Genomic DNA, 11857 nt, shown 5'->3' with positions numbered 1-11857 from the left:
AATAAATTAGTGGAATGAAATTCATTCCACTAATTTATTCATGTTTTTCTCGTTGCCATGCACCCACCAATAACTTAGCTCCATTTTCTGCCTTTAAAAGCACACACAACCCACAATTCCTCTATTCGCTCCGACGAAGGGCTAACGCTCGAAACGTCAGCTTTTGTAATCATTACGGTGGCCAATTTACCATTTCAACTTTGTTGATATATCCAAATTATTTCGTTACTCCCACCGACGCAGCCCCAAACAGTTTCTTTCGAAACTATCAGCCTTTATTCATTTGTAAATCAGTGTCGAACCATGATAAGAAACTAAATAAGGTCGTGTGGCTCAGGTTTTCTCACAAGCGCTACAATCTGATTGGCTACGCTACTCGCCATTCATTCAGTGACAGGTGATGAGTAACCCAATAGTCTGCGTCAAAAAACAAATTTAAGTTAAAAGAATGAGCCTATCTTGTTAAGTTTTGGACGACTGGTAGTTATATTAAACGACTAGATCATTCACTCTAGGTTTCCAAACATGTCTGGTAATTCTCGCTTTACCACTCATCAAACTTTTACGCGATCGTGAGAAATCTCAAGTTCTTTATCTAGTTATTAATTTTGTCACTCTAGATCTCGTAAGGGACCAGATGTGCGTTTCTCGTGAATCATCATAACATCTTCAAGCAGAAAGGGAAGAACAAGATAGAAAATTGCGGGATATTGTTTGATTACGCAACCACATTCTCAGAGAAATTGTGAAAAATTGATATTTATTTTTCAAGGGCGTATGGGTTAAACAGTTTCCATTTGGATACTATCGTTCACACCGACCTGAACTGAATTGTTGTAGAATGCCTTGGCAATCATCCAATTTGAAACTTCAACATCCCCCCTCATAAAACTTGTTTCATGAAGCAGCTGTGCGTTCATGGGGATATGAAGCACGCGGGAAGTTTGAAGAGCACCAAAGATACGCTTCTTGAGGCCCAGCCGAAGTTAACTCTAGTTTCTTTAGTGCTTAACTTCTTTTTTTAGTGAGCTCACAGCTGACACATGAATCAGTTATTTTGTGACTTTTTTTCTGAGGTGTTAGCATGAAGATGTTCTGCATCACACGCACGTCATTATTTTGCACAACAGGATATTTTATAATAAAGTGAATCACACACACATTTTGTTTTTTTTCTTATTTATTATGGAGGAAAGACGCATAATTGTCGTCACCACAAACAATATTATAGGATAACCAAAGAAAAGCGAGCTCTGATTGGTCAATTTAGTGTCCGCCATTTGCCCATGGGTGTACATTGGTGACGTGAACAAATGCACCGAACACGCTTATCTCAAGCTATCATTGGGATCACATTGCTGTCACTCACCTGCCTGAATTTAATCCGAACATCTGAATAACCTAATTGTTCAAATAATGTAAATTGGCCACCGCGACCTGTTGACGATGGCTGATTTAAATTTTGAACGCAGTTGATGAAATTAAATTTTCTAGAGAGTTTGTGCATGGGACCTTGAGGCTATGCACCGACTCAACTCGATCTTGTGAATAACCCAGAACATCCAGTGTAATAAGCGTGGTTAGGAGGGTATCTTATATAACTCGGTTGAATCTCCCGCAAACTGTGACTCACAGGTGAGTTTCGATCGTACAATTTTGTCATCTTAAGCGACCTCCTGCTGTGAGAACCCACGAGATTTCTTATTATTCTTTAGAAGCTGAATGAATGACAGTAGTAACTTTACCTTGCATGTCAGCGTTTGATCATTGGGATGGTAAAAAGGCTGACGGTGTCAGTGACACTCAAGATGAAAAGTAATCGAGTAATCCTGAACAAAGAAATAAAGTGAGTTGTCAGCATTATTTTCACTTTCTATTGAAGTTGGCAAGTCTTTACCAGGATATGAATTTATGAACTAGTTTCTTATAAAAATTTATTACAACATGAAGAAGAACTTGATGTCAACAAACAGAATGTTAGTGCACAGCAACTTTACATAGTTAGTGCACAGCACTTTACTGCGGCCAACGGGTAAAGCCCAGCCAAGAGCTACTTTTCGTGGCCGAGTTTTCTTTGTTATACCTTATCAAATAATACTTTGAGAAGGGTAATGTGATACCGGGAGAAGAGAAAGGCTGCAATTTAATTGATTGATCATGAAGAAGTAATTGCTAAAATACGCGTAAAAGTTACATAATGAAAAAAAAAAAACCATAGCAACCACGTTCAATAAACTTTGTTCCCAATCATTATCGAGAACGTTTTAGAGAATAAGAGAATGAAAAATCGAAACTAATAAGATTCTGGAATGTTGAAGAAACTGAAGCAATTTATCATTATCTAAAGATGATACCGGGACATCATTAATCATTCATAACCATTGAAGTGGGCAAGCTTGAATGATTTGCGAAATTGACGATGACATTGTCAAATGTCTCCTCAATTCGAAGCTAACGAACTGAACGAATGTCTCTCACGATTCTTTGCCGAGATTTGCAAAAAGCGATTATTCCGTCTCCGAACCATACAGCGACTCCTGCCTACCAAACAGTAGTCCACCACTTTCATGGCTGTCAGATGACGATATATTACGGAGCTGGCGTTGGTATTTTTTAACAAAGCAGCAATTAAACACTGGGAGACAGTTGCCAGTACTTTATATTAATTTGCGGTTTCGCTCCACCGTTGCTTTGACTGCAAAAACCGTGGTTTGAGAATTTCTTACACTGATCTTTTTCATGTTTTTTGCCTTCCATACTTTGTTCTGGTTTCACAAAAAAACTGTCAATCATCTTATCTTTTCATTGACTTAAAAAGATTGTTACGAATGCAGACACCTGTGTTCGTTTTTCAAACGGAAAGAAATAAAGGTCTTTTGTACGTTACGGAAACTTTCTCGGCTTCAGTTATAAACACCTTATAGCATGTATGTGGTATTTTGTAATAAGATCCTCGTAATTTTCAAAATTGTCCAAAATGCCACTTTGGCAGATACCAGTACAAGACATGCTATTACCTTTACTAATACAATGAGGGTGCCTGTTCGCTATCGGAGAAGCTTCATGTTGAAGAGACCAATCACGGGGCGATTCTGAAAATATAGCAACCATTACACTCCATTTGGAGGCAGATTTAATTTATGACTCAGTTTGGTCAATCTTTTCTTCTATCTTTTGGTAAACTAGGTGATTGTTGGAACAAATTCATTCATGAATTGACTTCATTATATTAACGATTTAAGCCTCATCACTCTTACCCATTACTAAAATATTTTCAGATACATTTTACCACTCTTCCCACAGAAAGCGGTTCTTCAAGAGAGAGTCAGGGAAATAATCAGCATCAACATAAACCAAAACTTATCAATTTTCTGCTTTAAACAGATACAAAATGCGTAAAACTCTTCTTCTCAGGGCGACACATATTCATACAGCATACAGTACATATTAAAATGCTTCTTCGAAGATTGACCTGGGAGCTAGTCGGTACTTTCATCGCAATGGGATGGATTTTTATGCCACGATAAATTAATTAACCTTACGTGCCTGATAGTAGTGAAAGAATTGGAATGACAGCCAGGTTGCCTTTTTCTTAAAGGGGTTCAGGGGCTCTCTTTTTCCAGGGAGCGCGAGAATGCCTGACCACAGACTCTTTCACTGCTACACTGTCAAAAAAACAAAAGAGACTGAGCCTGATCTTAGGTTAACTGGATTCTTTATTGGGGAAGTTTTGTTTTCTTTAGCTACTTCAGCCAAGTCAGAACCTGGAAATTACTTCAGTTTGACAAGATTCTCAACCGACTTTCGTAAAGAGATGGATAATTCAGCCAGAAATGAAGGTTTTTTAAGTTCTTACTATTTCATAACTTGAACGCTAACGGTTAAACTTACCATCCCCTCCAAGTCGTTACTTGTAATCAATGTAATATTACGTGGATCCTGAGAAATAATTTTTGCGGCTCGCAGCTAGCCTTTGTTTGCTTTCTGTCTTTTTAAACTTATTATGCGACAATCTTATTTTCGATGAGACAAATACTTTGTAGACACCTCTAATGACGCACAATGGCGACAGGCCCGTGTTACTGAAATCCAAATATTGTCAATATGTGCTGACGTAGGTGAACTCTGGAGACAACTAGGCACTCTCTTAGAGTTGCCAACGGCTGAGGTTCGTAATTTGGCGACGGACTACAGATTGTGTAGTGAAAAGGCCTGGAAAGTGATGGAAAGATGGCTCCAAATGAAGGGAAGTAAGGAAACACTTGGAATTCTTACCCGGATACCTTTGAGAGGATAGGAATGAGAACTGCCGTCGAAAAACTGATTGGTATGTGATTTTTACTGATTTGAAGGATGCTCACTCCAACCCAGGCCTAATTACAGTCACTCCCGATAACTCCAACCTTCAAGGGAAACTGAAAAGGTTTCAGTTATCGGGAGCTCGAGTTATCGGGATTTGAGAAAAAATGACTGGAAATAAGAGAAAAAAGGTGTTAAATGTTTTTTTTTCATATGCAGTGTACATTTTAATCAAATTTGATTACAGTATGGAGAAGCCGAGTGAAAAAAAAAGACAATACATCTCTAAATTACTGTATAAATCGGAACGTAACGTAATGCGAAAAATATAACAAAGGAATGCAGCGGGGAGAGGTCTAGTAACTGCGAACCGTACAGGTTTTTTTTAAGAGAACAATGTCGGGCTACTGGTACAAATAACCTCATGCGATTTAAAAAGGACTTAGGAAGCAACACTTTGTGAAAACCAGCGGAACTTGAACTGAACTGACATGTTTTGTGTAATGTAAAAGAAAGGAAAGAGTTCACACGGCTGCTTCAAAATAAATTTGAAGTTTTGGACAACATTGTTTTGATTTGTCACCTATTGACAGACATGGTTCGAGTTCTCGAGGTTAAAATTATATAGAAAATGACCTGAAGGGAAATGAAAATTGGTTCGAGTTAGTGGGAGTTTGGAGTTATCGAGGGTTCGAGTTAACGAGGGTAAAATTACAGTGAATGTATGACGGAAATCCATGGGAAATGATTTTGGTTCGAGTAAAATTAGCGCGAGGTTCGAGTTAGCGAGGGTTCGAGTTATCGGGAGTCGACTGTATTTTCGTAAATAAAAATCTTAGACCCATGAGGGAAAAGACTATCAAACAACCCACCTCTCTTTCAGGCCAAAGAGGCTGCTTTTCTAATGCAGTACGCGCGATGGCAAGTTTTGTTATAATTACAGCGGCTACACCGGGTAGAAACTAATTACACTGAAGCCCTACTTTAGGTAAACAAAGATATCAACAAATGGACTTTTAGCTGATGGAAAGCAATAGTTTGTTAGCCAATCAGCGTTTCATTGCACATAAAGTTTTTGCAAAGTTGAAGTACTGCGCCTGTTATCTTACTATCTTCCCTGGAAATCTGCAACTTTCCCTTTCACTTTCTATTTTAGGCGGAACAGGAAAAGTAGAGGTAGGGGTGAACTCCGTTCGAGCACAAAGTGGAAGAGGATTTGAGAAGTTTAGGAAGGATTTCCAGAACGAGCAACAGGGGGGAAAGTCAGAGATTCAAGAACTAAATGAAATCATGTACGAAATGCAAACCGATCCGGAAGAGTTCGATCCTCCAAAAACAGAAAAAATTGCGCAATCAGCTCAAATGACAGAGCTGGAAGACAAAGTTAGCAAAAGTGAGTCGGAGTGCAGGAGGCTACAGGAAGAGGTCAAGAAGACCATGAAATTCGAAAGTCGTAAGTACATACGTACTATTTTCTGTGAGATAGTTATGCACCGCCAACTGTTGCTTTGAGTTGCTAATCTGCTTAAGTAGAAGGTGAGGTCATCCCTTAGGCCATAAAATAGCAATTGTACCCCATTACTTGTTTATCTGTTAAGTAACTTAACGGTTACTGGATGGAGCAGTAGTTCAACTTTCAAATATTAGATCACACCCTTCATTGATTTACCAGGGTATTACCACTATTACCACTACTATGCAGTCTGTTAACCCGACAATAACCATTTCATGAATAGTTCAGGTCTAATCAGGTCCCTCTAGGTTGTTCTGTATTTTGCTCGCTGCTTCCAGGTACCTTATGCAATGTTCTTCCGCTTCAGGGTTTCTTTTCACAGTATCATCGAATCGTAGCCTAGGCCTTCCCTGATTTCCATTGCCTTCACAAAGCTGGGAGTACAACAGTTGCCTGGGTAATCTCGCGATGTCCATCCCCTCTACGTGGTTGAGGCATCTCAGGTTCATCTGAGTTAATCTTAATATGTTAGCTATAGATGGGAGACCTGCTTTCTTCAAGTCTCTTTGTTCGTGATTTTGTTTTTTCCAGGCGTCGTCAGCCTGTTAATCCCTTAGAAATTGGGAGAAAACGGTGAAAAGTTTATAAGAAACGATTTCAGGACAAGTGGTTGACAAGCGTTTCGGACTCGGTAGTCAGTTCTCGGCATGAATCTGAATCACACCAAGTACACTTTAGGAACTGCACCTACAGTCATTTTACAATCTCTGTTAGATATTGCCGGGATGATCAATTAATTGTTATCTTGATTTCTGTTTTTACATAGATACTTTCGTACTGGCTAAAGAGGAATTTGCTGATGTCATACGCTTCTTATAATCGAATGCTCCATCTCAAATGTCAGCTTGCAGATCTTCTGATGGCCTAGGAAAAGCAAATGACATATTAATTCATATGAAGGGAGCTACCAGTGAAACAAAAGAGTTGGAAAACTCATGGTGGGCTGTTGATCTGAGCCCAAACCATCGGCTTGTGATCACACACTACTCTTTGAGACACGGCAAAAGGGATGGAGAGTAAGTCCTAACCCATTGGCAGCTGGAGGGATCCAGTGATGGGAAGAACTGGAAAAAACTTAAAACTAATCATGGAAAGGTAGATTTGCCACGCTTTGGAAGTCCTCACCCATTTTGCACAGGACAATAGTCGGTTGAAGGAGTAAGAGAAGCTTTCTGTTTTTTTAGTTTTTTTCCGAACAGACAGAAATTCCTTTGGCCAATATGGAATTTACTTATCTGGAATCGAGCTATTCAGAGTATTTCAGCTTTGGGGGGTTTCATTTATACAGTTTTTCGTATCCAATCTCTCAGTCAAGGGCATTATCAGCCAGCATAACAGCAAGCCAAAACGGGATTGTTTATTTACTTATAGCTCTCCAATTAAATTCTCTTTCATGCGTTGGAAGCAAACTATGTTGATTTTTTGTACTTTCTGAAGCAGCATTTGAGATCAGATTTTTTAATGTCACTATCACTGGGCTCTACAAAACGAGTTCAGTTGTTCTTCCAGGTAAAGTTATAAAGATAAAAAAGTGAAACTCTCGAGCTGGCCTTTTCCCCCTAACTTCGTTCTTTTTCGACGTGAATAATCTTTGGACAAATATCGACGTAAATGGGGGTTATTTAACAAGTAAACCCCTCAGGCCGCTGGTAACGTCCACAGCTGAGATATTCATCAGTCCGAGAAATTAATATTGTAAAATTTTGAGGAAAATCTTTCAGTCATGTGAAGTAATAAAGATGAAAAGTGAAACGCTAGAGCTGGCATTTCTCGTTAGATTTGTTTCTCAGTCGTTCTTCCTTTTTTCACGCATTTCTCTCGGTGTTTACCGGCAACTCCACCATGAACACAACAAAGCCAGTGGGGCCAAGTAGGACTAATTCATCACGCTGCCGTGCAAAGTGTTAAAAAAAAATCACGAGAGTGAGAACCAACGCAAAGTGGGTTAAGTCTGGAACAGCAACGTGAATAAGTCTCAGCCAGAGAACCTTCGAACTTTCCTTAGAAACTGCTAAAACCTATGTCTCACTTAGAGGCAATAGCAAATTATCCATCTAAGCGCGCATGTGCAACCATTTGACCGCTGTGTTCTGTAGATTTGATTTTTATCCCAATATCGACTTAAAATAAAACGAGTCTCAGTGCGTGACACGTTTCTGTACTCTTATCGACAACGGAAAATTGATTATTACTGACAATTGTGCTAAAAATGAGAATTGCTTAGTATTGAAGTTGACAATTATGATAGTAATATATCTCCCTTTAAATGTCATCGTTACATATTCCCAACCATCGGAATTGTTGTTAGTGGCACACATTCAAAACGTAACGATTAAACTCCATTTTATCAATTGTATGCCTGAATTCTGGCTCGAAATTCTCTGGTGTCGTTCTTTCAAGTAGCTAAATTATGTATAAAAGCCATGTTTAGCCATACTTGTAAGTTGTATTCCGACAAGTACATCGATGATAGTTTAATGGTGCCAGTGGGTACATTTCACATACTGTAAAAAAAGAGATTCTGTAAACAACTTGTCATGACATGCGCAGTTCTACCGTATTGGCAGGATTCTTTGCAAAGTCTACAAAGTGGTCCATGGAAAAAGAGTGCAGGGATTTCAGGCTGCTTGTATATTCGCAGAGATATTTTTTTGCAGTTTTTTTGCCAGCGCCTAGCAAGACGTCTGACACTTTTTCGTTTCTGGTGAACTCTGCGTAATCCCTCAGTTGTCTAGCGACATAAAAGCCTCGCTTCAGATCGCATTTTCTGACGAGCTTTTCAATTTTTCGAGTTCCACCATATCCAGCCATCTAACTTAATCAAGTAACGCAGTCATTCACCTTCCAAGTGAGTGACCAAGACCTAAAAAAAAGCCGCTTTTCCCTGGATAGGGGTTTTCATTAACAAAGATAGAAAATAATGCAAATTACTGCTGATTGTTACGCACTAGTCTCCATACCGCTCACAAGACATGGAAATCTATCCATATTTAGCCAATCAGGAAAAGAAACGAAACTTTTTGAGTATGATGGGGATACGTTTCTAAAGGAACTGTGGGGGCTTCGTCGCTGAGGGGCATAACAAAATAATTTGTTTTAGTATATACACACTCAGTGATCTTGGCTTTTCAAACAATCTGATTGGTTCGCTGTCTCGGGCTAATCAACAATGTACACCTCCGAGCGAGTGGATAATGTGAAAAACAAAATAGCGGGCATAAACTCGCGTTTCGCTAAAGTTTCAGAAGCAAAAATTGCCTTTAAATGGCTTCCTTTTAATTTTGTCGAGATCACTTCGTGTGTATATACTAAAACAATTATTCTTTTCAATCTCGGTGAATAGTGGCTTTCGGGAATATTTACCTCGCCGCTTCGCGGCTCGGTAAATATTTAGCCACTTTTCACCTCGATTTCAAAAAAATAATTGTTAATTATCAACTGAGTTAATAATGTAAATTGGCCACCGTAACGATGGCTATTAACGTTATCAACTCAGTTGATAAAACCAATTGAATGAGCGCCCGTTGGAAGTTAACTATGTATGTCAGTGTTTGATGGGATAAATGGCTGACTGTGTCAGAGAAATCACACACTTGAGAGGGAAGGAGAATTGTCCAGTAATCTTGAACAATTTTCATGAAAAATGAAATGCATTGTGTGCATTTTTTTAACTAACCAGTGAGGTAGGCAAGTCTTCACTAGGATACAACCTCATAAACTTGTTTCTTTGTCTAAACTTCTCACTTCGAGACCGAAGTTGCTGAGTTGCAGAAATGCATTGATTCACTTGCAAATTATCTGTTTAAATATACCAAAACCTGCCAGAGTTTACAATAGGTCCTTGAGTTCCCTTTGACTCGACGCCTGACGGGCTACAACAGCTTTCTGCGGCAAGAGTATCATGCAAATATAATTATCTCAAAGAGAGCTGCTGTAAGCGTTCTTGAAAAGCTACTTTTTTGGTGCGCAATTAATCAGGATCGATGTAAACGGTAAGTATTAGCTTAGGAATAGTTAGTATATGTTTTGAACCTGGGAGTAAATGTCGATCGTGTAGTCTGATCGTCCGAAGTAGAGTAGTTTTTTAAGGAACCGTTATAGGTTACGTAATTGTCACTGACGTTTGGACAACCCCAGGGAGGGAAAAACGTCATCATAGACAAGTTATGCCACCATAAAGGGGGCCTTAGAATCTCTAAGTAATATTTTGCCATTTTGCCATTTATCGTTAACATCAAGTGAACTTTATCTTCTGTTCAAAACATCCGTGTCTCAAGATAGGGAAGTAGGCACTTCATCCAAGGAAGTTTACGTGTTCGAGATCGGAGAGGACCCCAAACACCCTATCGAATTCATGTTTATCGTTGCACGATTTTATTTTCCAAACTAGCATTTACATCTATGTAAGCCAGCACTGGCATTCAAAGACAGCTTTAAAAGAACGACTGTGTGTTCTGATCTTAATTCCCTTCGCCATGCTTCGTGGCTCGTAATAAAGAACTTGATGCCAACAAACAGAAAATTAGCGCACAGCAACTTTACACTTAACGGAGTTACTGCGGCCAACGGGCAAAGCTGAGCTAAGAGCTGCTTTTCGTGGCCAGATTTTCTTTGTTATACCTTATAAAGTAATACTTTTAGGAGGATGAATTGACACCGGAAGAGGAATTGATTGATCATGTAGACGTAATTGTCAACATATGCGGAAAACTTTTATAATGAAAAGAAACCATAGCAACCACCTTCAATAAACTTTGTCCCCGATTACCGCAGGTTTAACCACTTTGTGTCATGTAAGATATAGGGATGCGAAATGTTTGACTCGTTCGTTTCACACAGAATCTAAGGACACAAGAATGTTTTATAAAATGAGAAATTGTGAGAAAAAAAATCAAGCCTATTAGGGTTCTTGAGTGTTGAAGAAATTGAAGCAATTTATGATTATCTAAAAATAATACTTGACATTGCACAGAATGCCCTGGCATCATTAATCATTCTTAACCATTGAAGCGAGCAAATTTGAACGATTTATGAACTTATATAATATTTAGCCATAATTTGCCGGCATCGGCTCTTTCGCAACAACACTATCGCGCTCTCCAGAAAAAAAAACAGAACAACTGATTAGACCTTGACTGGATTCTTTACTGGAGTCTTTTCTCTTCTTTAGCTACTTCAGCCAAGTCAGAACCTGGAAATTGCCTCAGTTTGACAAGATCCTTAACCAACTTTCGTAAAGAGATGGATAATTCAGCCAGAAGTGAAGGTTCTTAAATTTCTTATCTCATAACTTGAACGCAAATAGTTGAACTTACCATCCCCTCCAAGTCGTTGTTGCAATCAATATAATATTACGTGGAATTCTGAGAAATCATTTCTGCGGCTCTCAGCTAGCCTTTATTTGCTTTCTGTTCTTTTTTAACCCTTCAAGTGGTTACTTGTAATCAGTTTTATATTATAAAGCACCCAGAGAAACGATTTTGCGGCTCCCAGAGGGCCTTTGTTTGTTTTCTGCTTTTTTAAACCTGTTATGTGACAATTTTATTTTCAATGAATACTTATTTGGCAGACACCTCAAAAAACACACTATGGCGACAGGCCCGTGTCACTGAAAGCCACATACTGTTAATACATAAAGACGTAACTGAGTTCTGGAGAGAACTAGGCACTCTCTTAAGGTTGCCACCAGGTGAGGTACGTAGAATGGAAACGGATTACAGATCTTGTCGCGAAAGGGCGTGGAGAGTGATGGAAAGGTGGCTCGAAAAGAAGGGAAGTCAGGCAACACTGGGAATTCTTGCAGATGCCCTTGAGAATGAGAATATAGGAATGAGAAGAGCCGTCGAAAAGCTGATTGGTATGTAATTTTCTTTTTTTGAAGAGTGCTCACTCAGTGCCAGGTTTATTATTTTCGTAATTAAACGGCCTTAAACCCACAAGGGAAAAAATCATCAAACGACCAACTTGTCTACGATGCCAATAAGGTTAAATTTCTAATGCAGTTCGACCTGTAGGCAAGTTTTGCTATATTCCCAAAAGTTATAT

General features: G+C 39.0%; 2 protein-coding genes and 1 long non-coding RNA gene across 6 annotated transcripts in view; 2 read left to right on the top strand and 1 right to left on the bottom strand.

Annotated features, from left to right (window-relative positions):
- The first annotated feature begins 31 nt into the window (after positions 1 to 31).
- LOC111326200 (uncharacterized) lies at positions 32 to 7569 on the top strand. 3 transcript variants are annotated; one of them, XM_022930142.2, is made up of 3 exons: positions 32 to 4327; positions 5456 to 5752; positions 6579 to 7569. In XM_022930142.2, the coding sequence occupies exons 1-3, from the start codon at positions 4300 to 4302 to the stop codon at positions 6629 to 6631; spliced, it is 378 nt and encodes a 125-aa protein (XP_022785877.1). In that variant the 5' UTR covers positions 32 to 4299; the 3' UTR covers positions 6632 to 7569. The 3 variants fall into 3 exon arrangements, 2 of the variants coding, with proteins under 2 accessions (XP_022785877.1, XP_022785876.2); XR_015994039.1 differs by lacking the exon at positions 32 to 4327 and adding an exon at positions 6120 to 6255 and having other exon boundaries at positions 5158 to 5752; XM_022930141.2 differs by lacking the exon at positions 32 to 4327 and having other exon boundaries at positions 5158 to 5752.
- On the bottom strand, positions 5738 to 9618 carry LOC148719042 (uncharacterized). The gene is made up of 3 exons (XR_015994041.1): positions 9489 to 9618; positions 8250 to 8316; positions 5738 to 6676 (listed from the first exon to the last, which is right to left on the bottom strand). It is a non-coding gene; the product is annotated as an uncharacterized LOC148719042 (long non-coding RNA).
- A 57-nt stretch (positions 9619 to 9675) lies between these two features.
- Positions 9676 to 11857, top strand: part of LOC111326252 (uncharacterized) — a 20904-nt gene continuing 18722 nt past the window's right edge. The window contains exons 1-3 of one of the 2 annotated variants that reach the window (XM_022930210.2): positions 9692 to 9804; positions 10983 to 11078; positions 11382 to 11669. In XM_022930210.2, coding sequence (XP_022785945.2) covers positions 11054 to 11078; positions 11382 to 11669 — 313 coding nt within the window. In that variant the 5' untranslated portion in view covers positions 9692 to 9804; positions 10983 to 11053. Of the gene's footprint in view, positions 9805 to 10982; positions 11079 to 11381; positions 11670 to 11857 lie in introns of both variants that reach the window. The other variant, XM_088741224.1, reaches the window with a different exon arrangement.

This window comes from Stylophora pistillata, chromosome 12 (genome assembly GCF_964205215.1).
Source record: "Stylophora pistillata chromosome 12, jaStyPist1.2, whole genome shotgun sequence".
In the NCBI taxonomy this organism is placed as follows: domain Eukaryota; kingdom Metazoa; phylum Cnidaria; class Anthozoa; order Scleractinia; family Pocilloporidae; genus Stylophora; species Stylophora pistillata.
This window is presented reverse-complemented; position numbering and strand designations above follow the sequence as displayed.